Source organism: Stomoxys calcitrans, chromosome 2 (genome assembly GCF_963082655.1).
Source record: "Stomoxys calcitrans chromosome 2, idStoCalc2.1, whole genome shotgun sequence".
Lineage (NCBI taxonomy): Eukaryota > Metazoa > Arthropoda > Insecta > Diptera > Muscidae > Stomoxys > Stomoxys calcitrans.
The window spans coordinates 218,436,823-218,464,168 of record NC_081553.1 but is presented as its reverse complement, the minus strand read 5'-3'; the positions used below and the strand labels follow the sequence as shown (position 1 = coordinate 218,464,168).

General features: G+C 38.4%; 1 protein-coding gene across 1 annotated transcript in view; it reads left to right on the top strand.

The window, feature by feature from the left end:
• The window catches only part of LOC106093703 (hemicentin-1), a gene marked incomplete in the record, with an annotated part of 778,578 nt that overhangs the window by 666,496 nt on the left and 84,736 nt on the right, over window positions 1-27,346 (top strand). Inside the window, 1 exon segment of the mRNA XM_059361772.1 lies at window positions 27,190-27,346. This exon segment is cut by the window's right edge and continues 52 nt beyond it. Coding sequence (XP_059217755.1) covers window positions 27,190-27,346 — 157 coding nt within the window.

Below are 27,346 nucleotides of genomic sequence, written 5' to 3'. Positions count from 1 at the left end.
AATTAAAAATAGTTGAAATGTGCACACACACACACACAACTACAATGTTTTGCGCCTAAAAGCGGCATTTTTTTTTTTTGTTTTGGTATTGCCATTGTCTTCATATTGTCATCATCATTGTTGTGCGGTGTCAGTGTTGGCATCTCAACGATGGCATTGTTGTCATCTCTGCACATACAAACCATATTCTCTTTGTCATCCTTTTACCCTTTTTGTGACTTGTCAGGGTATATAACAGCATTTGCATAAAGCCTAACAAATTTCTATATGCATATGTATATAAAAGTGTGTTTGTGTGTGTGTGTGCATTTTCCTTTTGGCACATGAACGAATGGCTTGTCAGATTTTGCAGCAACATTGTGAATGATAACAATCTCGGCATCGAAATACGATGACAATTCAAATAATACATGTGAGCATGAAAGCGCTTTAGACTATGCGACATTTTATCATTGCCATAGTGATGCATTATGTATGGTAGGGAGAATTCATATGGATTCAAATGGAGAATTTAATAAAATTTTAAATTTTAGTGTGGCGTTGAAATGTTATACCCACCACCATAGGATGGGGGTATATTCATTTAGTCATTATGTTTGTAAATACTCGAAATATTCTTCTGGGACCCCATGAGGTATATATATTCTTGAGTGTAGTGACATTTTAAGTCGAATTAGGCATGTCCGCCCGTCTGTCCATCCGTCTGTCTGTCGAAAGCACGCTAACTTTCAAGGAAGTAGAGCTAGCCGCTTAAAATTTTGCAAAATACAAAGTATGGTTGAAATGGGTCCATAACCTGATTCAGCTGTCATATAAACCGATCTGGGATCTTGACTTCTTGAGCCTCTAGAGGGCGCAATTCTTATCCTATTAAAATTAAATTAAATATTGCACCAAGTATTTTGTTACGATGTTCAACAACTGTGCCAAGTATGGTTCAAATCGGTCCATAACCTGATATAACTGCCATATAAACCGATCTGGGGTCTTGACTTCTTGAGCATCTAGAGGGCGCAATTTTTTTCCGATTTGAATGAAATTTGGCACCAAGTAACTTGTTATGATATCCAACATCTGTGCCATATCGCTCTAATAGCAGAGCAAATCGTCTCTTTTATCCTTTTCATACCCACCACCGAAGGACGGGGGTATATTCATTTTGTTATTCCGTCAAAATTTCCATTTCCGACCCTATAAAGTATATATTCTTTATCAGCGTAAAAATCTAAGACGACCGATACATGACCGTCCGTCTGTCTGTTGAAATCACGCTACAGTCTTCAAAAATAGAGATATTGAGCTGAAACTTTGCACAGATTCTTTTTTGTCCATAAGCAGGTTTTGTTCGAAGATGAGCTACATCGGACTATATCTTGATATAGCCCCCATATAGACCCATCCGCCTTTTTAGGGTTTTAGGCCAATAAAAGCCACATTTATTATCCGATTTTGCTGAAATTTGAGACGGTGAGTTATGTTAGGCCCTTTGACATCCTCCGTCAGATCGGTCCAGGTTTGAATATAGCTGCCATATAGACTGATCCTCCGATTTAGGGTCTTAGGCCCATAAAAGCCACATTTATTATCCGATTTTGCTGAAATTTGAGACAGTGAATTGTGTAAGACCCATTGACATCCTTTGTCAATTTGGCTCAGATCGGTCCAAATTTGGATATAGCTGCCACTAGACCGATCCTCCGATTTATGATGTTAGGCCCATAAAAGCCACACTTATTGTCCGATTTTGCTGAAATTTAGGACAGTGAGTTGTGTTAGGCCCTTCGACATATTTCTGCTATTTGGTCCAGATCGGTGCATATTTGGATATAGCTGCCATATAGACCGATTTCTTGATTTATGGTTTTGGGCCCATAAAATGCTCATTTATTGTCCGATGTCGCCGAAATTTGGGACAGTGAGTCAAGTTAAGCCCCTTGACATACTTCTGCATTATCGCACAGGTTGGTCCAGATTTGGATATAGCTGCCATATCGACCGATCCTCAAATTTAGGGTCTTAGGCCCATAAAAGCCACATTTATTATCCGATTTTGCTATAATTTGGGACAGTGAGTTGTGTTGGGCCCTTCAACGTCCTTCTTTAATTTGGCTCAGATCGGTTCAGATTTGGATATAGCGGCCATATAGACCCATCCTCCGATTTAGGGTCATAGGCCCATAAAAGCTGCATTTATTATCCGATTTTGCTGAAAAACTTAAAACACGCATTTATTGTCCGATGTCGCCGAAATTTGGGACAGTGAGTTAAGTTAAGCCCCTTGACTTGACTTCTGCATTATCGCACAGATTGGTCCAGATTTGGATATAGCTGCCATATAGACCGATCTCTCGGTTTTAGGTTTTTGGGCCATAAAAAGCGAATTTATTGTCCGATGTTGCCGAAATTGTGGACAAAGAGCTAAGTTAGGGGCTTAACTTAGCTCTTTTTCCACATATTTCTGCTATGGGACATAAGGTATGAATTTTGCAGCGGATTTTGACGAAAGGTGGTTTACATATATACCCGAGGCGGTGGGTATCCAAAGTTCGGCCCGGCCGAACTTTACGCCTTTTTACTTGTTTTATTTAGTGATTGGCATAAGGAAACTCTGCCATTTTTTATACCCACCACCATAGAATGGGGGTATACTAATCTAGTCATTCCATTTGTGGCACCATGATATATTGATTTAGGACCTCATAAAGTATACATATTCTTGATGGTCTCGAAATTTTGATTCCGTTCGTCTGTCGAAATCATGATAACGATCAAACGCGTAGTGCTAACCTCTAGAAATCTTGCAGATACTTTATATTGATATTGGGTCATTACGGATTGCAAATGGGCCATATCGGTTCAGATTTAGAAATAGCTCCCATATAAACCGAACTCCCGATTTGACTTCTTTGGCACATGGAAGCCAAAATTTTTGTGAAATTTAGATGAAATTTTGCTTATGGTGTTCTGTTATAACTTCCAACAACTGTGCCAAGTACGGTTCAAATCGGTCAGGAACCTGATATAGGACCCATTTAAACCGATCTCCCGATTTGACTTCCTGAGCCCCTGGAAGCCGCAAATTTTTTCCGATTTGTACATGGTGTTCGGTTATGACGCCCAACACTGTGCCATTACGGTTGAAATCGGTCAAGGACATGATATAGCTCCCATATAAACCGATGTCCCGATTGGACTTCTTGAGCCCATGGAAGCCGCAAATTGGCGTTGGTCAGTTTTAAATCGAATGGGCAGCCACTATGAAAAGTTAGTTTCCTCTGATACCAGTGTGGGCCTTTGTGATTACCAAGTGGGAAAAAAATGTGGATGAAAAATTAAAGAAATGAAGCGATGGGCTTACAAACTCTTGCACCTTAATGGTTTCTTACTGAAAAAACATAAACTCATGGACTTGGATATAATATTCACATCCATTAGTGGGCCCATCACTGATGTAATCTGTCCCCCCAACACAAAGAAGACATTCCCTCATTTTTCATATCTTCGAAATAAAACTCTGGGCGTATGAGCAATATTAATTACTTGAGACCACCCACTTATACTGGTATCAATGGAATTGTATTGGTCTAGGTAACTGCCCTTCAAAACAGTAAAGACATGCTTCAATGCAACTACAAATAGTTTAGTCGCTACAAGCTGTATAACACAGCAATCGACACCTTAGTTGTCACAACGACAAAAGTGAAATGTTGAGATTCAATTCATATCTTAAATGAAAGCAACATTTCTTTACTTCCCTCAAGTCTTCCATGGTTCAAAGTTCCGTAATACAATTTCCGTTGATTCGTTATTTCAAAGGCTCTCTTCAATGGAACTTCAAATAGGTCCTCCTTGTCAATGGTGTTTTAAGGGGGAGGGAGAAAATTGTTAGATTGTTGACAACGAAAATGAATTCCCCCACACACACATACAGAGCAAATTCAACTCATGCAAGAAGTTCAATATTTCTCAATGGCATGGTAAGAGCCTTGTTCTTCAACACCATAGAGCCGTCTTAACGAGTATTTCTTGTAGTCCTTTGCATGTTTTTCACGTTTTCGGTTTTGCTTTGGATGTAAGCGTCAATACATGTGTGTGTGTGTGTTTGTGTGTGTGCCTTTGTGAATATAAGTTTTGTTATCTTCCTTAACTATGGCAGCATGGCAATGTCTTCCACCACATGTGATTGTAACCAAACAAAAGGACATGTAAATGTTAAAATGCAGCTGAGCTCAAGCAAACATGTGGCATATTGAATTGAAGTACACCACCAACACCACCACCATCTCCGCCACCAGAACCCATACAAAAGACCGCCTCTTATCAAATAATGTTATTTTCGACTAAGAAGAAATTTAGTTCGTTTGTTCAAGTTGTCACATTTAGCACATGCAAAGAGAACAAAACCACCAACATATTTGCATTACAAGGGTTTTGGAAATCATATATGAGCCATTCCAGGGGAAAGTTACAATCAAAATGATTTAAGCAATTACCATGGGCTGGGAAACCTAGCTCAAAATGTCATTCCATTATTAACAGATCGAAAAAGTGATCTTAGATGTTCATTTTAAGATGAGCGAATCGAATCTTTCTGTCCATTCTACCATCCATTTTGTGTTGCCAAGCTTATGGTCCATACTTTTCCCCTTTTCAATAAAGTTTCCTTTACATTGAGGTGACTATTCAGTATAACTTTAAGTTATTGATGGAAAATCATTTAATATCACTGAACTGAGAAACTTAAAATGTTCACTTCCATTTCTCAACCCAATCTACTGCTCACTCCTCCTCTTTCTCCCTCGGCGGGGAATACAGTAAACCAAAACAACTTAAATGGTCATTGCCACCAGTAGTTTTAACAACACCTTAGGCAACAGCGATAATCAACATCTTAAGGGGTATAAAACTAAAAAAAAACTCCAAGTTGCTATGGTTATATTAAAACATTTGCACTATCTTTGAATTAACAATCAGATGATAGTAGGACGTGGTTGCAAAACTAAACACTCCCACACAAATGCATTACGAATTCAAGGAAACCAACCACCAGCACAAAGAGACTAGGTAAACTGCATTAACAGTTAATTGTGTGGGGAAGAGCAAAGAATGCCCTAAAGAGAGAAAAAAAAAGCCCATGGTAAGGAGAGTAAAAGACACCACAAAACTTAAACCCCTTATCTCTGAAGGATGTTGTGGTGAATGTTGGTAAATGGGTAAACAGCAGCATCTTAACGACAGGGAGACAACAAAGTTGACAGTTCGGCATATTTAATGAAAATAATATTAAAAGGTAAAAATATAATGAAATAAAATAAAATAAAATGAAATAAAATAAAATAAAATAAAATAAAAAAAAATAAAAATAAAATAAAATAAAATAAAATAAAATAAAATAAAATAAAATAAGATAAAATAAAATAAAATAAAATAAATAAAAATAAAAATAAAATAAATAAAAAACAAAATAAAATAAAATAAAATAAAATAAAATAAAAAAATAAAATAAAGTAATATACAATAAAATAAAATAAAATAAAATAAGATAAGATAAGATAAGATAAAATAAAATAAAATAAAATAAATAAAATTTAAATAAAATAAAATAAAAATAATTTATAAATAAAAATAATATATAAATAAAAATAAAAAAAAATAAAATAGGATAAGATAAAATAAAATAAAATAAAATAAAATAAAATAAAATAAAATAAAATAAAATAAAATAAAATAAAATAAAATAAAATAAAATAAAATATAAATATAAATAAAATAAAAAAAAAATAAAAAAAATAAAAAAAAAATTAATAAAAAAATAAAATAAAATAAAATAAAATAAAAAATAAATAAAAAAATAAAATAAAATAAAATAAAATAAAATTAAATTAAATTAAATAAAATAAAATAAAATAAAATAAAATAAAATAAAATAAAATAAAATAAAATAAAATAAAATAAAATAAAATAAAATAAAATAAAATAAAATAAAATAAAATAAAATAAAATAAAATAAAATAAAATAAAATAAAATAAAATAAAATAAAATAAAATAAAATAAAATAAAATAAAATAAAATAAAATGAAATAAAATAAAATAAAAAAAAATAAAATGAAATGAAAAATAAAATAAAAAAAAATAAAAAAAATAAAAAACAAGTAAAAGCGTGCTAAGTTCGGCCGGGCCGAATCTTATATACCCTCCACCATGGATCGCATTTGTCGAGTTCTTTTCCCGGCATCTCTTCTTAGGCAAAAAAGGATATAAGAAAAGAGTTGCTCTGCTATTAAAACGATATCAAGATATGGTCCGATTCGGACCACAATTAAATTATATGTTGGAGACCTCTGTAAAATTTCAGCCAATTCGTATAAGAATTGCGCCCATTGGGGCTCACGAAGTAAAACAGAGAGAACGATTTATATGGGATATGGATGGGATGGGATTATATGTATCGGGCTATAGACCGATTCAGACCATAATAAACACGTTTGTTGATGGTCATGAGAGGATCCGTCGTACAAAATTTCAGGCATATCGGATAATAATTGCGACCTCTAGGGGTCAAGAAGTCAAGATCCCAGATCGGTTTATATGGCAGCTATATCAGGTTATGAACCGATTTGAACCTTATTTGACACAGTTGTTGAAAGTAAAAATAAAATATGTCATGCAAAATTTCAGCCAAATCGGATAGGAATTGCGCCCTCTAAAAGCTCAAGAAGTCAAATCCTCAGATCTGTTTATATGACAGCTATATCAGGTTATGGACCGATTTCAACCATACTTGGCACAGTTGTTGGATGTCATAACATAATACTACGTTCCAAAATTCATTCAAATCGGATAAGAATTGCGCACTCTAGAGGCTCAAGAATTCAAGACCCAAGATCGGTTTATATGGCAGCTATATCAAAACATGGACCGATTTGAACCATACGTAGCACAGTTGTTGGGTATTATAACAAAACACGTCGTGCAAAATTTCATTCCAATCGGATAAGAATTGCGCCCTCTAGAGGCTCAAGAAGTCAAGACCAAAGATCGGTTTATATGGCAGCTATATCAAAACATGGACCGATTTGAACCATACGTAGCACAGTTGTTGGGTATCATAACAAAACACGTCGTGCAAAATTTCATTCCAATCGGATAAGAATTGCGCCCTCTAGAGGCTCTAGAAGTCAAGACCCAAGATCGGTTTATATGGCAGCTATATCAGGTTATAGACCGATTTGAACCATACTTGGCACAGTTATTGGATATCATAACAAAACACGTGGTGCAAAATTTCATTCCAATCGGATAAGAATTGCGCTCTCTAGAGGCTCAAGAAGTCAAGACCCAAGATCGGTTTATATGGCAGCTATATCAGATTATACACCGATTTGAACCATACTTGGCACAGTTGTTGGATATCATAACAAAACACGTCGTGCAAAATTTCATTCCAATCGGATAAGAATTGCGCACGCTAGAGGCTCAAGAAGTCAAGACCCAAGATCGGTTTATATGGCAGCTATATCAGGTTATAAACCGATTTGAACCATACTTGGCACAGGAGTTGGATATCATAACAAAACACGTCGTGCAAAATTTCATTCTGATCGGACAAGAATTGTGCACGCTAGAGGCTTAAGAAGTCAAGACCCAAGATCGGTTTATATGGCAGCTATATCAGGTTATGGACCGATTTGAACTATACTTGGCACAGGAGTTGGATATCATAACCAAACACGTCGTGCAAAATTTCATTCTAATCGGATAAGAATTGCGCACTCTAGAGGCTCAAGAAGTCAAGACCCAAGATCAGTTTATATGGCAGCTATATAAGGTTATGGACCGATCTGAACTATACTTGGCACAGTTATTGGATATCATAACAAAACACGTTGTGCAAAATTTCAATCCAATCGGATAAGAATTGCGCCCTCTAGAGGCTCAAGAAGTCAAGACCCAAGATCGGTTTATATGGCAGCTATATCAAAACATTGACTGATATGGCCCATTTACAATACCAACCGACCTACACTAATAAATCGTATTTATGCAAAATTTCAAGCGGTTAGCTTTACTCCTTCGGAAGTTAGCGTGCTTTCGACAGACAGACGGACGGACGGACGGAAGGACGGACGGACGGACGGACAGACGGACGGACATCGCTAGATCGACATAAAATGTCGCGACGATCAAGAATATATATACTTTATGGGGTCTCAGACGAATATTTCGAGTAGTTACAAACAGAATGACGAAATTAGTATACCCCCCATCTTATGGTGGAGGGTATAAAAAGAATGATTATTATATCCTAGGTGGTGGGTATCCAGAGTTCGGCATGGTCAAACTTAACACATTTTTATGCCCACCACCATAGGATGGGGGTCTACTAATCTAGTCTTTCCGTTTGTAACAACCCGACATATTAATCTAGGTTCCCATAAAGTATATAAATTCTTGATCGACTCGACATTCTGAGTAGATCTAGCCATGTTCGTCCGTTCGTCTGTCGAAATCACAATAGCGGTCGAACGCGTAAAGCTGTTTGAAATTTTGCGCAGTTACTTAACATTACTTAAGGTCATTGAGGATTGCAAATGGGCCACATCGGTTCAGATTTGGGTATAGCTCCCATATAAACCGATCTCCAGATTTGACTTTTGAGCCACTGGAAACCGCAATTTTTTATCCGATTTGACTGAGATTGCGCACTTAGTGCTCTGTTATGACTTCCAACAACTGTGCATAGTACCTTTCAAATCGGTCTATAACCTGATATAGCTCCCGTATAAACCGATCTCTCGATTTGACTTCTAGAGCCTTTACAAGCCGCAATTTTTGTTCGATTTGGCTAAAATTAGCATGTGGTGTTCTGTTAGGACTTTAAACAACTGCCCCAAGTACGGTTTTAATCGCTCAATAACCTGATATAGCTCCCATATAAACCGATCTTCGGATTTCACCTCCTGAGCCCTTATAAGCCGCAATTTTTGTCTGATTTGGCTGAAATTTGGCATGTGGTGTTCTGCGACGACTTCCAACAACTCTGCCAGATACGGACAAAATCGGTCTATAACCTGATATAGCTCCCATATAAACCGATCTCTCGATTTGACCTCTTGAGCTTTCACAAGCCGCAATTTTTGTCCGATTTGGCATGTGGTGCTCTGCTATTATTTCCAACAACTGTGCCAAATACGGCCAAAATCGGTCTATAACCTGATATAGCTCCCGCATAAACCGATCTCCCGATTTGATTCCTTGAGCCCTTTACAAACCGCAATTTTTGTCCGACATGGCTGAAATCGAGCATGTAGTGTTTCGTTATGGCTTTCAACAACTGGCCAAGTACGGTCCGAATCGCTACGTAACCTGATATAGCTACTATATAAACCGATCTCCCGTTTTGACTTCTTGAGCCCTTACAAGCCGCAAATTTTGTCCGATTTGGCTGAATTTTTCAATGCTGTGTTCTGTTACGACTTTCAACAACTGTTCCAAATACGGTACAAATCAGTCTTTAACCTGATATAGTTCCCATGTAAACCGGTCTCTCGATCATACTTGTTCGGTTTCTAGAAGCTTTAATTTGTGCTGGTTTGATAGAAGTTTGGTATGTAGAATAAAATTTTACTCTTCAATTAAATTTATTTTGTATAAATTCTTAGCAGATTCCATGGCGATGGATTCCCAAGATTCAACCCGGCCAAACTTAGCACGCTTCTGCATGTTACTCCTTAATTTTAACTTTGGATATGATGCCTAACAACAGTGTTTGACTGCCGGCCTTAGTTTTTCCCACTACCAGCTTAAATTGGATGTCATTCTCATCGCCACTCCTCGTTCAATGGTAAATGGGTTTGTTACACTGACACACACACACACACACAACCTGACTTAAACGAGACGCTAACAGAAATGATGTTGTTGCCGATGATGTTGATGTTGACGAGGATGATGGTGATGGTGATGACGACGACGATGCTGTTGCTGTTGATAAGAATGCTTAAGGCTTAAATGTCATTGTTGGTGTTTTCAATGGGTGTTGCGGTTGATGTTGTTGCTAGTGTTGTAAATTCAGTTGTTTTGCAATTTACAAGGCAGCTAAGTTAGGTGTGTGCGGGTGTGTGGCACTGGTGCATTAAATTCACTTCTGTTGTCATGGTGGCTGATTGTATGCGTTGCGTTTCTGTTGTTACCTCTGCTAATGCATAAACGCTGGTGGCGTTAATGTTGGTTTCTAGATTAAGTAGATCGTTGTTTGTACTACAACTTGTAGTTGTAGTCCTTAGGATAGTTGTTGTAAGTAGGTGTTTGCGTGTAGGCTGAATGTACCTTGGTTGTCTTTAGAATTATGAACTGGAAAACATCAAACAAGACTTAAGACACCTTTCCGATGTGGTTCGTTTCGTTGGTAAATTCAAAGTGGGAGTTTATTTTAATAATGGCTTATCATCTAACATATGATTTTGTATGTTGGCTAACTTAACGAAAGCAAAAGAAGTTACCTGTCAACTTATAGTTAGTAAACTTAGAGGTAAGAAAGAAATAATTGGGCAAAATTGTAATAGATTATATCATTGGCATAAACATTCCGGGCCCCTTGATGGGTACCATCGAAATAAATTGAAAAAAGAACTTGTCTAATGTAATATGTTAAGATACAATTCAAGAATAATTCTGAAATTCTATTTTGAAATACAAATTGATAACAAAATCAAAAAAAAATAAAAATATTATACTTAGCGTAAAAGATATTGTTTTAATCTTAAGGCGAGCAAATTCCAGAAACCAGCCATCCTAGAATTGAATTCTGAGCCATCGGTATCCCTTCATGATTCGGCATAACACCCCCAAGGATTATTTTGGGGTAGACATCTGAGCCCAAAACCATAGAAATTGGTGCGCTTTCATAAAATGCGGGGTCTGCAAGAATAAGATTTATAAATTTGTCCTTGAAAGTTGAAGGTAATGAATGTGATGGGGTTTTCATTGACATTCGATTGTCAACTCGAAAATTTGCTGAAAATCGAGCTTTAGGATCAGAGTTAGCTCGAATGGTTAGTTGGCACATTAAGGTATCTTCGACATGAATGGGTTTGATGCCAATTTTAGTGAGAGTAGATTTTATTACGCGGCTGACTGCACATCCTGTGTCAATTAGAGCTCGAACTTGGTATAGGCGTCGATCGTGTACTATCTTAACCAGAGCAGTGGGAAGTACGGTAATTGTTTGTGGTGGCAAAGCGCTTGAAGTCACAACGCGTACTGCTTCCGATTCCCGTTTTATTGACTCTTGATGCAGTAGAGTGTGATGTGATCGTCTGCAAATGTGGCATCCTGTATTTGAGAAACATCCAGACTGAGAGTGCTTATGGGCCAAGCAATTGATACAATACTTATATTTTTCCACAACTTGTTTTCTTTGATTGGCACCCATTGAGAGAAATTTCCTACAGATTCTTAGTGGATGAAATTTTTTGCAGATTCGACACTGAAAGGGTCGTTGTTTTTGACGGCTGACTCGGTTAGGAGTGCTAGAACGGTTTTGAACAATTCTAGGCATTCTGAAAATAAAGGTTTCTTAAAATATGGAAATATTGCCAAAGATAATGATATTGAAAAGGAATCGTATATGATATGGTAAGGAAAGGAGTCGGACGGAACTATTGGGTGGGAAGTAGAACGAGTTTTGTAATTGGACGAGTAATCACACCCTTTGATGTGTAAACGGAGGCTACTCGTACACGCTTATCTTTTCCTGGATGAACATGAGTAACTCGACCAATTCGCCATTCGTTTGGTGGAAGATTTTCGTCGCGGATAACGACAATGGAATCAATTTCTACGTTCTTTTCTGGATTTTTCCATTTGTTCCTCTTATGGAGCTCCTTTAAATACTCGGATTTCCAACGTTGGCAAAAATGTTGCTGAAGGACCTTGACACGTTGCCAACGATTAACCACAGACTCAGGATGAGTGTCGTAATTAGGCTCTGGAGGAGCCAAAATTGGTCCTCCTATGAGAAAATGTCCTGGTGTGAGCGGATTTAAGTCAGTGAAATCCTCTGACATTGTGGAAATAGGCCTCGAATTAAGACAAGCTTCTATTTTTGTCAGAAGAGTACAAAATTCTTCGAAGGTGTAGGTGAAACCGCCAGAAATTTTCTTCAAATGGGTCTTAAAACTTTTCACCCCGGCTTCCCATAGGCCACCCATATGGGGTGCGCCTGGGGGAATGAAATGCCACGAGAGGTTTTGGTGGATAAATTGGGACACAATATTGGATTTAGATGCTGCAACGAAGTCCCTAGCGATATCTCTTGAGGCACCAACGAAATTAGTTCCGTTGTCGGAATATATATTAAGAGGACAGCCACGCCTGGAGACAAATCGGTGAAAAGCTGCGAGGAACACTGGGGTGGATAAAGAGGACGTAGGTTCCAGGTGAATTGCTTTGGTCGCAAGACACACAAAAACGCAAACGTACCCTTTGGAAATTTTGGAACCACGACCTGAAAAGCTCTTAACGTCGAACGGACCTGCAAAGTCAACGCCTGTGTTATGGAATGGGCGCTTTAAGGTTGTTCGTGTTGGGGGAAGAGCTGCCATGAGCTGTGTTTGAATTTTCTTCTTATGTAAAACACACACCTTACACTGGTGGATTATAGTTTTGATGAGGTTTTTTAATTTAGGAATCCAAAATTGCATTCGAATGAGGTTAAGTACTTGCTGGTTACCACCATGAATGCTAAGAATATGAGTGAATTGGACTAAAAGGCGACTAAGATGGCAGTTATAGGGGAGAATTATTGGATAACGTTCATCGTAGCTAAGGGATGGCGAATACGCGAGTCGACCAAACGCGCGAATAACTCCATTCTCATCCAGAAATGGATTTAAGTTAAGAATGTTAGAAGACTTTGGGACAGCTTTCTTTAGTCGTAAAGCTTCAACCACCTCTGGAAATCCTTCCGCTTGAGCTAGAACTATTAATCTATTTCTAACTGCCTTTACTTCTGTAACCTTTAACTCGACAGAATCGAATGTGACTGAATCGCGGTGCTTTGGATGAGTCTTGTGAAAGAATCGGAATATATAACAAATGACTCGAATAGCCCGATGAAAAGAAGAAAAGCGACCTATAATTTCGTGATTATCGGAGTTGGTAGCAAGATGTACTCGTAGGGCTTTCTGTTCCAATTCAGTATCGTCTATGATATCGTCTGATATAGGCCAACTGTTTCGAGATTCGGACAGCCACTTAGGTCCGCACCACCAGAGATTATTTTCAATTAAATCTTTGGGATAAACTCCGCGGCTAGCTAAGTCCGCTGGATTGAATAGGGTATCAACATGGAACCAATTGTCAATTCCTACCTTGCTGCTTATGGTGGATACGCGGTTTGCAACAAAAGTTTTCCAGTTGCATGCGGGCTTTCGCAGCCAAGCCAAAACAATAGTTGAATCAGTCCATTTGAATATTTCATAACTTGGAAGATTCATTGAAGGAATTACTGACCCGACAACTTCTGCGAGCAAGGTAGCCCCAAGGAGTTCAAGTTTAGGAATGGAAAGGCATTTGACTGGTGCTACCCTGGATTTGGATGTTAGCAAATTTACAGAAACATGTCTGCTTTCATCCTCCACACGGGAGTAAATGACTGCTGCATATGCATTTTCCGATGCATCGCAAAATGCGTGAAATTGGATACGAAATGAGGGTGCGTAGGAAATCCAACGTGGGATTTGGATTGAGTTGATAGTTGAGAAGTCATCTAGAAGATTTTTCCAATCTTGGAAACATTTGGAAGTAATTTTCTCATCCCAATCAACCTTGGATAACCACACATGTCGCATAAGAATTTTCGCTAGGACGACTATGGGTGCTAGCCATCCAGCTGGATCGAAAATCTTAGATATTTCGGAAAGCACCTCTCTTTTCGTGTAACTCTCCTTACATGGCGTTGCCTGAATTACGAATAAGAACTTATCTAACATGGCATTCCACCGCACACCTAAAGTCTTGGTTAGGCTGCTGTCATCGAAAAGAAGGAAATCTTCCTTCAAGATGTGCTCTTTGGGTAAGGACTGGAGAATCTCCTTAGAATTGGATGCCCATTTTCTAAGTGGAAAACATGCGGAATTAAGGGCTGAGATCAATTGATCTTTAGCCTTTAAAGCCAATTGGAGATCGTGGCAACCAGTTAAAACATCGTCCACGTACATGTCGTCTCGAATAATGTGGCTTGCCAAAGGATAAAAACTGCTGCAGTCTTCTGCGAGCTGCATTAGAGTTCTAATAGCCAAATATGGAGCTGCATTTACACCAAAGGTTACGGTTTGCAGTTCGAAATCTTGAATCTGTTCCTTTGGCTTTGTTCGAAACAGAATTCTCTGGAAACAAGAATGATCTTTATTAATCCTTATTTGCCGATACATCTTTTCGATGTCGGCACTGAAAACATAGCGATAGAGACGCCAGCGCAAAAGAAGAAGAGTCAAGTCATTCTGAAGTACTGGGCCTGGATAGAGAATGTCATTAAGTGATGTTCCCGAGGATGTTGGACATGAGGCATTGAAGACCACTCTGACTTTGGTAGTGGTTCTATCGGGTTTTATCACCGCATGGTGGGGGAGGTAATAGTGCCTTGGAAACTCTTCCTCAACAGGAATAGGAACCTTGGCCATATGGCCTAGGTCTAAATATTCCTGGATGACAGAATCATATTCGTCTTTTAACGACATGTTTTTGGATAGTCGAGACTCATTTCTCAAGAATTGAGCACTAGCTATGGACCTGGATCGTCCTATCTGTGGAGAGTTATATGAAAAGGATTCCTTGAACGGCAGAGACACTATATATCTCCCATCAGAGTCACGTTTGGTTGTTTCCGAATATAATTTCTCGCAAAATGAATCGGATTCGGAGAGTAGAGGCTTTTGCGGAACTTCCTCCACCTCCCAAAAACGCTTTAGCTGTTTTTCTAAATTCGTTTCTGAAAAGTAGGAAACTATAGTAGAATAGGATGATACTTTAGGATTATTCCGGATAGGTCCTGTAATTATCCATCCGAATATTGTCTCTTGAGCGACAAGAGAGCCGCAAATGTTTCGACGAACATTGTCCAAAAGAATATTATTGAATATGTCCGCGCCAATAAGCAGATCGATTCGGCTACTTTCAAGAAACTTTGGATCAGCAAGCCGAATGTTCGGAAATTCTACAAGAACCGAAGGATTAATGGAACTTGTTGGAAGATCTCCTGAAAGTTGCGGCACGACCAAAGCTGTTACATTGACATGCAAGTCGGAGTCAAAACGAGGGCTTATAGAAAATGTTGCCATTTTTCTGGATTTTGCTGACGTGACACCATTGAGACCCGCAATGTCGGCCTCGATTGGTTGGAAAGGCAGTTTGAGGATATTGAAGACACGTTCAGATATGAACGTTCCTTGTGAACCTGAGTCTATCAGGGCTCTCACAAAATATTTCAGTCCGAGATGACTGATTTCAACCAGCGCAGTGCCGAGAAGAACATTTTGAGAATGTGCAGCGAAACATGATTGGATGTTACTTGCAGAGGACGAAAAAGGCGGGAAAGATACCTGTTCGAGGCTTGCGTGATGAACGGAAGATTGGGGGATTGTGGACTGTATCTGTTGGAGTTCAGAATTTTGAATTTGGGAGTGACTTGAGGCAGGATTCGTATCGTGAACAGGCTTAACGTCACGATGCAGGAGAGTATTATGCCTCTTTCCACACGAGTAGCAGTTGTGAGGACTTTTGCAGTCCTTTACGCTATGGGCTTTTGCGAAACAATTGAGACATAAATTCAATCTTCGGATACAAGATTGTCTATCATCTATTTTCATGTTAAGAAACTTAGGGCATTTGCGGATTGTATGAGGCTCATTTGCACATAAATTGCATGGTGGATTTGAAGTGGGGGGAGAAACCTTCGCATGGTTGCTATTAATTTTCTTATTCAAGGGCGTTGCCTGTTTCTTACAGCTTGAATTCGTCTTATCTGCATTGAAGGGACCGTTTATTTCACAAATTGTCTCCAACGTCTGGTATCTGCTTGACAAAAACGAATCTAAATCTGTCCATTTTGAAATATCTTTCTTGTTTTTAATGGATTGCTCCCACAGAGAAAGAGTAACACGAGGAAGTTTCGTAGAGCAGACAAAAACAAAAATTGCGTCCCAGCTTGAGACGTCAATATCATATAATTTCAAGGACGAAATGCAGGAGTTGATGTCGCGTTGAAGGCATTTAATATCTTCACTTGACTCCGTAGTAATCGTGGACAAATTAAATAGAATTCGAAGCTGACTATGGACTAACATTCTTTTGTTTTCGAATCTATCTTTAAGATTCGACCATGCGATGTCAAAGCCGTTGTTTGTCAGGGGACATTTTTTGACAATGTCATGTGCCTCTCCCTCTGTCTTCTTCCTCAAATGAAACAATTTTTGAACCTTGGAAAGACTGGAGTTATTCACGTATATGGCAGAGAACATGTCTCGAAACGAAGGCCAGGATTGGTAATCTCCACGGAAAGATTCCGTATCGCAAGCTGGAAGGTGAAAATTAGAAGGCTGGACGGATGCTTGCTGAGTGGGAGTTACATTTGTTCGTCTATGAATATGGGCACTAAGTTTTGAAACAATTCTGACGTAGGTTTCATAAGAAGCGTGAAATCTTGCATTTATGCTGTCTAGGTCAGAGCCTTCGCTATCAGAATCTGATTCAGGGGAGTTATTCCCATCATCATTGGCTTCTCCGGATGGCTTTTTGCTCTGACTGTCGAAATGATCTATACATTTGTCATAAAGGCTTTTGACAGTTGCCCAAATTGATTTAAGCTCATCGCGGTGTATCTCTAGAGCGAAAATAGATGATTCGGAAATATTTGCCTCAGTTAATCCCTGTTCGAAATTAACTAGCTTATCATTAGCCCGGATGAATCGTTCTAAGGAGCTCATGATGAATGTTGGAATTTAAGAGAATTAATTGAATGAGAAACCACGAGAAGAAAAGACTTAAATATCGTTAAGCTGTAGATATATAAGGCAAATTCCTAATATATGAAATCAGGCTTCGAAATAGGCTTCTTCGAATTTCTAATGGGAAAGAAGCTATTTGTACAACGTGATTGAAATGGGTGTGGAATTCCTGATTATCTTGTGTTTCCCTTTCTTTGCAAAATGAAAAACAGGAAACAAATTTAGGTAAAAGAAAAATACGAATGAAAAAAAACCTAATTATTTTTTGGAAAAGCGTTTTGTGAAAAAAATGTGTAGACTTCTCTATTTTCCAAAGTAAATTCGCAATAAAAATTCACAAAAGAATTTTATATGGAGTGCTTTCTGATTGTGTTTTTTTTTTTTTTTGAAAAAGGATGGAAACGTTGTCTTTTTAAAATTTTTTCAAAAAAATAGTTTTAATGTGGAAATTTAATCATCTATTTTACTTTTATTTATTTATTCACTTTCTCCAGTTTGTATACACTTGCAATTTGCAGATTAAAAATTTTCATTACAAAGAAAAAATATTGTAAATCATGCGGGATTTTAATTTCGGAATTGTATTAAATTAAATGGAAAAGGGTCCACCCTAATATATCGCAGTCATGCGAACTTTCAATGCGCAGACCAATTCAACTTTCTATAATAGAACTTATGAGCCCAAATTCACTTCGCTCAAAGGTTTTAAATTGTTGTATTATATTTTATTAAACGCTGTAAGTAGATCTTCATGGAAATATATGGATTTGTTTATGTAGCAAAAATTCTTTCATCTATATTTCTATTTACATTTGTCAATAATGTTATCGATTTTTTACACAATCGAAGGGAACTACGAAATAAAAACGATTACTTATTTTGCGTGGGATCTGATGAATCCGATGAGTTGAAATATTTTTTATATGAGAGGGAATGAGAAAAACAAATCGAAGTGTATGGACAATATCACTCGTTCCCTTTTCTAGTGTTTCATTCCATCGAATGTGTTATACAAATTTGGCACTTAGAAATTGGGGGATAGAGATAAGCAATTGGAGAGAGCACGGATAAAAAGAAGTATGGATAATTGGAATGGAGGAATAAATGAGGAGAATTGTAGCATATATATGTAAATATGTATGTACGTACCAATTAAGTTACAGGTTTATATGAAGTAACGGAAAATATGATGTGGGAGCTTGGATTGAATATCAGCTTCTCTATTTGTTGTATATCCACATTTTTTTGTTTTACATATGTACACTCATTCACGTGGATATAAGTATTTATGTATATTCGTATGTAAATTGATTTTTTTTAGGTTAGGATTTATAACCCAATTTTATGCAATAAAACACAAGGCTTTTTTTTTTTTTTTTTTGGTATGTTTCAAAAAACTTTTTTAAACACTTATGGAGTAGGAGGTTTAATTTTCTTTGCGGAATTTTAACGTTAATTTCACCAAAATTAACTGGAAAAAATAACTTTTAGCACCGCCTTTTTTTCAATTTATTGGGAACATTTATACATATTTATAAATGAATCAAATATATGAACATGTCGAACACTTGTCACTTATGGATTTTTTTTTTGCAATTTTTCACGTTTTTCTCAAATTCGGACGATCGGACTAACTTTAATGAATTTCTTTAAAACTTAACTTTACTAACTTTTCAGTTACTCAGTTTTGTTTAAAACGAAGAACATTGGTATATAAAACAATTTCTTCTTTTTCAATAATTTGCTTGTGCAGCTGATAACTATGATTTTAATGCGGACTGACACTTGTTACAATACACAGCGAAACTATAGGAATCCGATTGAGTTTTTGTGCTCTCTTTTATCTGCCTGTCAACTCTAAACTAGTTTCCCAATCGAAACGTACATAACATAAATAAGAATTGGAAGTTATTTCAAACCTGGGACAATCTGGAATGTGGGAGATATTCCTTAGCGATGGACGTAAGAAGTGATGATGTCTTTAGGAATCAGACTTATGCAACCCGGTACCAATGCGTATAGAAATCCGGTTCGAAGGACCAAAAAATGTTTGCGTGTAGGCTGAATGTACCTTGGTTGTCTTTAGAATTATGAACTGGAAAACATCAAACAAGACTTAAGACACCTTTCCGATGCGGTTCGTTTCGTTGGTAAATTCAAAGTGGGAGTTTATTTTAATAATGGCTTATCATCTAACATATGATTTTGTATGTTGGCTAACTTAACGAAAGCAAAAGAAGTTACCTGTCAACTTATAGTTAGTAAACTTAGAGGTAAGAAAGAAATAATTGGGCAAAATTGTAATAGATTATATCATTGGCATAAACAGTAGGCATATACCAGCTACCCAACAAAACACAGACACTTTCAAAGTGCAATACATTAAGTGCCATCATAAAGATAAATATGCAAGGATATATGATGTACTATGTGGGACAAAAAGAGAGCTGTGCTTAATGAGCTTAAAAACAAAATTTCAATAAAAGTAAGAAAGAAAATCGTTGAAGTTAATATTCTAAAAATTGCTTGGGAAATAAAATAATTTTAAACAGAAAAGCAGGAAAGGCAGAAAAATATAACGACAGAAAAGTGGACAAACAATTTTTCTTCTAAATATACAAAGAGGACAAAGGGTTGCAATGATTGGCATATTAGACTTTGACGCTAAATATAAGAGATTCTGGGAAGTATATAGCGGGTTCCTACCGCCACCGCATCGCAGAGGTTAGCATGTCCGCCTATGACGCTGAATGCCTAAGTTCGCATCCTGACGAGACCATCAGCGGTGGTTTTCCCCACCTAATGCTGGCATCATTTGTGAGGTACTATGCCATGTGAAATCTTCTCTCCAAAGAGGTGTCGCACTGCGGCACGCCGTTGGGACTCGGCTATAAAAAGGAGGGCCCTTATCATTGAGCTTAAAACTTGATTCGGACTGCACTCATTGATATGTGTGAAGTTTGCCCCTATTTCTTACTGGAATGTTTATCGGCGAAATTTACAATAAAGCGGGCTCCTCTGGATTTGAGGCCAGTATATTGCCCTTAGGACAGTTTTACGACCGAGCTGCTAACTGAATTAAGTCAAGAGTTTTATTTAATGAATCTAAAAATTTTAATACGAAACACGAACCGACATCGGGGCGTGGTATGGAAAACAATTAGGGATTTAGTAAGTAGCACAGAATTCCTGACCCAGATTTTATTTTTTGAGGCTACTTTTTATACCCACCACCGAAGGATGGGGGTATATTCATTTTGTCATTCCATTTGCAACACATCGAAATATCCCATTCCGACCTTATAAAGTATATAAATGCTTGATCAGCGTAAAAATCTAAGACGATCTAGACATTTCCGCGTGTCCGTTCTGTCCGTTTGGGTGCCCATCTGTCTGTCCGTCTGTCTTTCCGTGTGTCCGTCCGTCTGTCTGTCCGTCTGTCTGTCCGTCTGTCTATCTGTCCGTCTGTCTGTCTGTCCGTCTGTCTGTCCGTCTGTCTGTCCGTCTGTCTGTCCGTCCGTCTGTCTGTCCGACTGTCTGTCCGTCTGTCTGTCTGTCCGTCTGTCTGTCCGTCTGTCTATCCGTCCGTCTGTCTGTCCGTCTGTCTGTCCGTCTGTCTGTCCGTCTGTCTATCCGTCCGTCTGTCTGTCCGTCTGTCTGTCCGTCTGTCCGTCTGTCTGTCCGTCTGTCTGTCTGTCCGTCTGTCTGTCCGTCTGTCTGTCCGTCTGTCTGTCCGTCTGTCTGTCCGTCTGTCTGTCCGTCTGTCTGTTGAAATCACCGTACAGCCTTTAAAGATAAGCTGAAACTGTAGACAGATTCTTTTTTTGTCCATAAGCCGGTTAAGTTCGAAGATGGACTATATCGGACTATATCTTAAAATAGCCCCCATATAGACCGATTCGCCGATTTTGGGTCTTAGGCCCATTAAAGCCACATTTATTATCCGATTTTGCTGAAATTCAGGAAAATGAGATGTGTTAGACCCTTCGACATCCTTCTTCACTTTGGCCCAGATCGGTTCAGATTTGGATATAGCTGTCATATAGACCGATCTCTCGATGTAAGGTTTTGGGGCCATAAAAGGCGCATTTATTGTCCGATGACGCCGAGATTTGGGACAGTGAGTTGTGTTGGGCTCTTCAACATTTTTCTGCAACTTGGCCCATATCGGACCAGATTTAGATATAGCTGTCATATAGGCCGATATCTCAATTTAAAGTCTTGGGCCCATAAAAAGCGCATTTGTTGTCCGATGTCGCCGAAAATTGGGACAGTGAGTTGTGTAAGGCCCTTCGACATTCTACTTCCATTTCGTACAGATCGGTCCAGATTTGGACATAGCTGCCATATAGACCGATCAATCGATTCAGGGTTTTGATCCCATAAAAGGCGCATTTTTAATCCAATGTCGTCGAATTTTGGGACAGTGAGTAAGATAAAGCCCTTCGACATAGTTCTGCAATATGGCACAGATCGGTCCGGATTTGGATATAGCTGCCATTTATACCGATCCGCCGATTTAGGGTCTTAGGTCCATAAAAGTCACATTTATTATCAGATTTTGATGAAATTTGGGACAGTGAGTTGTGTTAGGCCCCTCATCATTCGTGCTTAATTTCGCTCAGATCGGTTAAGATTTGGATATAGCTGCCATATAGACCGATCTCTCTGATTTAAGGTTTTGGGCCCATAAAAGCCGCATTTATTATCAGATATTGCTGATATTCAGGACAGTAAGGTGTGTTAGGCCCTTCGTCATCCTTCTTCACTTTGGCCCAGATCGGTCAAGATTTGGATATGGCTGCCATATAAACTGATCCGCCGATTTAGGGTCTTAGGCTCATAAAAGCCATATTTATTATCAGATTTTGCTGAAATTTGGGACAGCGAGGGTCCATAAAAGGCGCATTTATTGTCCGATTTCGCCGAAATTTGGTACAGTGAGTTATGTTAAGCCCTTGGACACTCTCCTGCAATTTGGCTCAGATCGGTTGATATTTGGATATAGCTATCATATAGACCGATCTCTCGATTTTAGGTCTTGCGGTTAAAAAAAGCGCATTTGTTGTCCGATTTTGTCAAAATTGGGGACAGTGAGTTGTGGTAGGCTCTTCGGCATTCTTTTTCAATTTGTCCGAGATCGGTTCAGATTTGGATATAGCTGACATATAGACCGATCTCCCGATTTAATTTCCTGCGCCCATAAAGGGCGTATTTATTGTCCGATTTTGTCCAAATTAGGGACAGTGAGTTAAGTTCGGGCCTCGATTTAAGGTTTTTAGGCCATAAAAGGCGCAGTTATTGTCCGATGTCGCCTAAATCTGGGACAGTGAGTTGTGTTAGGCTCTTCAATAACTTTCTGCAATTTGGTTCAGATCGGTTTAGATTTGGATATAGCTGCCATATAGACCGATCTCTCGATTTAGGGTTTTTGACCCATAAAAAGCGCATTTATTGTCCAACTTCGTCGAACTTTGGGAGAGTGAAATGCGTTAAGCTCTTCGACATTTTTCTGCATTTTGGCTCAGATCGCCCCAGATTTGAATATATCGGCCTTATAGACCGATATCTCGATTTAAAGTCTTGGCCCCATAAAAGGCGCATTTATATTCCGATTTTACTGACATTTGACACAGTGACTTATGTTAGGCTTTTCGACGTCCATGTCGTATATGGTCCAGATCGGTTTATTTTTAGATATAGCTACTAAAAAGACCAATATTTTGTTGTACACCATTGAACAATGACTTGTACTTATCAGTATTTGGTCCAAATCGAATCATATTTCCATAAAACTACTATAGGACATAAGGTATGCATTTTTCACCGGATTTTGACGAAAGGTGGATATCCGAGGTGGTGGGTATCCAAAAGTCGGCCCGGCAGAACTTAACGCCTATTTGCTTGTTAGTATTTAGAGTGCACAATCAGCCCAATACTGGCTTTGGTTTATGTTCATAGTGTCATGGGGCGCACCCTCTTTTCGATCAAACCTAACCTAATACAGTGGAGCATGGGGCTAACCCTGATGCCTTAGTGTGCTCCCCATCATGACTACTAGTTTATACCATTGTGTACTTAAGTAAATTCCTAACCGAACTGAAATCTAGTTAGGAGCTCTCCTCACTATACCACAACTCATTGCTCATTGTCCTTCCGACAAATCTGCAATACTGTAAAACCAAAAAAAAAACTGCCATCGACCAACTACGATTTTAGCAAATATTGATAGTCTTCTCACAAATGAAATCTCATTAAATCTGACCCATAAGTAACGAAAGTGTTTTCATGCACACACACTCGCACGCAAAAGTTCTGATGAAAGGCTAAATCTGTAGATACTTATGAATTTCCTAGGTTCTTTTTTTTTTGTTTTTGGTCAAATATGGTTGTAAAATTCTGTTACGTGTATTGAGTTTAAATCCTTGGGAAATTGCTATTGATAGTCTTTGTTGTTGTCCTTGCGAAAAATCCAAATCTATTTGAATCCATGTTATTGTGGCTGCCTCAATTCGATTCAACACTTTCAACTCCTTTGGTATTTTAAATGTTGACACATTTTGTTTGTTCAATTCTTAATGCTGTTGTTGTTGCTGCTGCTGTGCTGCTTCTACTGTTCGTGTTGTTGGTGTCAATAAATGTGCAATGGCTGTAAAGTTTTCGATTTAGTTTTATGTTGTCTTGGTGTGAATAAGTTGAAGCTTCCTTTACAGTTTTTTGAGTTTTTCTTTCTTTCTTTGTCAACGCCCACAAACGGCCTGGTTCTTTTTATGCCTTTGCCTATCTGTGGGCTTAAAGGATAGCCCTGACGCCCCACTTCCGGCATCCGGTCATCAGGCATTTCATTCCTATTTCTTGGCAAATGTGCTTGCCTGTATGTGTCTGTGTGTGTGTGTGTGTGTGTGTGTGTGTGTGTGTTTGCTGTAATCCTGTTGTATTTCAATCTAAAATATGGGGTCAAATCTTGTTGAATGTTTTTTTTTTCTATTTTCGTGTTTTTTTTAAGCTTTTTATTTTGAGGATGTCCAAGAATTTTGTTTGTTGAATTATTTCATTATTTAAGGAATTTAAATTAGGATGAAACGATACGGAAGGATGCGATTGTATCCCTTAGAAATGCGGATGAGCTTGATGAGGAATTGGGTTAATAATGGTGATATCCTGCAAACACTAAAAACGACATTAATAGAAGGCATTTGGAGATGTATGTCTATGCAGCATATAAAGGGTGATTTTTTAAGAGCTATAGAAAAGTTTTTCAAAAGGACCTAAAATTCGGAAAAATTAATGAAATCTTCCTTGAATCAATGAATCAACATACAATTTAATATTTCAGGATTGCAAATGCAAATTTTCCCCATGAACATTCCATTAAGGAACAGGGGCAAACTTCTCATATATCAATGAGTGCAGTCCAATTCAAGTTTAAGCTCAATGATAAGGGGCCTCCTTTTTATAGCCGAGTACGAACGGCGTGCCGCAGTGCGACACCTCTTTGGAGAGAAGTTTTACATGGCATATTACCTCACAAATGTTGCCAGCATAAGAAAGGGAAAGCCACCGCTGAAAATTTTTTCTGATGGTCTCGCCAGGATTCGAACCGAGGCGTTCAGCGTCATAGGCGGACATGCTAATCTCTGCGCTACGGTGGCCTCCATATTTCAAGATTATTTCATGCAAATGTTGAACGTGACTGCGTCTCAAATGTTCCATCCGCTTAGTCCAATTTTGGCATACTCTTTCCAACATTTCGGCCGGTATGTCACGAGTAAATGCTTCAATCTTGTCTTCCAAAACGAGCTTGACTGTATAGACATGAGCTTTAGCATATATGGCAGCGGTACGAGAAAGGTTTCAATACTCTTTCCTTTCAGGAAGGGTAGTTTGAATACCCTTTCCCTTGGGTAAGGGTAGTTTTAAGACCCTTTCCCTTGGGTAAGGGTAGTTTTTGTACTCTTTCCCTTGGGTAAGGGTAGTTTTAATACCCTTTCCCTTGGTTAAGGGTAGTTTTAATACCCTTTCCTTTGGGTAAGGATAGTTTTAATACCCTTTCCCTTGGGTAAGGGTAGTTTTAATAACCTTTCCCTTGGGTAAGGGTAGGTTTGCTGTCTCAACAACGACCGAATCAACGAGAATAACAATACGTGTGACTTGCCATAAACGCTACGGTAAAGGGCTGTGCATCGCTGTTGTACACTGAGGTGGCAGCCCTTGCCGATGAAGGGCTCCATCGGACTGACGTTACATTCTTTATTGGCGTTACAGTCTTTAAAAATAGAGATATTGAGCTGAAATTTTGCACAGATTCTGTGTTTGTCCAAAAGCATGTTAAGTTCGAGGATGGGCTATATCGGAGTATATCTTGATATAGTCCCCATATAGACCGATCCGCCGATTTATGGTCTTAGGCCCATAAAAGCCACATTTATTATCCGATTTTGCTTAAATTTGGGACAGTGAGTTGTGTTAGGCCCTTTGACATCCTTTTTCAATTTGGATCAGATCAGTTCAGATTTGGATATAGCTGTCATATAGACCGATTCGACGACTTAGGGTCTTAGGCCCATAAAAGCCACATTTATTGTCCGATTTTGTTAAAATTTGGGACAGTGAGTTGTGTTAGGCCCTTTGACATCCTTCTTCGATTTGGATCAGATCGGTCCAGATTTGGTTATAGCTGTTATATAGACCGATCCTATGACTTAGGGTCTTAGGGCCATAAAAGCCACATTTATTGTCCGATTTTGCTTAAATTTGGGACAGTGAGTTGTGTTAGAACCTTTGACATCCTTCTTCGATTTGAATCAGATCGGTCCAGATTCGGTTATAGCTGTCATATAGACCGATCCGATGACTTAGGGTCTTAGGCCCATAAAAGCCACATTTATTGTCCGATTTTGTTGAAATTTGGGACAATGAGTTGTGTTAGGACCTATGACATATTTCTTCATTTTGGATCAGATCGGTTCAGATTTGGATATAGCTGTCATATAGACCGATCCGATGACTTAGGGTCTTAGGCCCATAAAAGCCACATTTATTGTCCGATTTTGTTGAAATTTAGGACAGTGAGTTGTGTTAGGCCCTTTGACATCCTTCTTCGATTTGAATCAGATCGGTCCAGATTTGGTTATAGCTGTTATATAGACCGATCCTCCTATTTAGGGTCTTAGGCCCATAAAAGCCACATTTATTGTCCGATTTTGTTGAAATTTGGGACAGTGAGTTGTGTTAGGACCTTTGACATCCTTCTTCGATTTGAATCAGATCGGTCCAGATTTGGTTATAGCTGTCATATAGACCGATCCGATGACTTAGGGTCTTAGGCCCATAAAAGCCACATTTACTGTCCGATTTTGTTGAAATTTGGGACAGTGAGTTGTGTTAGGACCTTTGACATCCTTCTTCATTTTGGATCAGATCGGTTCAGATTTGGATATAGCTGTCATATAGACCAACCCCTTGATTTAGGGTTTTGGAGCCATAAAAGCCACATTAATTATCCGATTTCACCAAACTATGGGACAGTGAGTTTTGTTAGAAGCCAAATCGGTCGAAAATTGCGGCTTCCAGGAACTGAAGAAGTCAAATCGGGAGATTGACACATATGGGAGCTATGTTTAAATATGAACCGATGTGACCCGTTTGCAATTCCCAACGACCTACACCAATATTGAGCATCTATGCAAAATTCCATGCGGATAGCTTTACTCATTCGACCGCAAACTTGATTTCGTCAGACGGATGGACGGACGGACATGGCTAAATCGACTCAGAATGATAGTTCGACTCGAGACGATCAAGAATATATTTACTTTATGGGGTCTTAGACAAATATTTCGAGGTGTTACAAACGGAATGACTAGATAAGTATACCCCCATCCTATGTCGGAGGGTATAAAAATATTTCAAAATTCGCCAACTTTGGTATGAGACAAATACTAGCCGGTTCCATCTTACTTTACAACTTTGTTCATGCCTCAGCTCTCTGAATGCCTTTTACTATGCAATTATTTCTTGTGCTACCTTCTAATCTCTAAGCAGACTCTTAAACACTTCTGCCAAAACTCTTTTTCTTAGCGAAAACTGTTGAAAGCCATTCAATTATTTTCCCCCTTAGTTTTTGACATAGCCTTCTCATTTCGGAATGGTGTTTTTTTTTTGCTTTTTCTCTCATTTCAGACAAACCAATTTGCCGTGCAGACCAAAAGAAAATCTATGGTGTGGCCCGCAATGAGGCCGCAGAAATATTGTGCGAGGTTGATGCATTTCCACCGCCGGAAAATTTCAAGTGGTCATTTAATAACACAGCCGAAACCTTTGACATGCCACAAAGTGG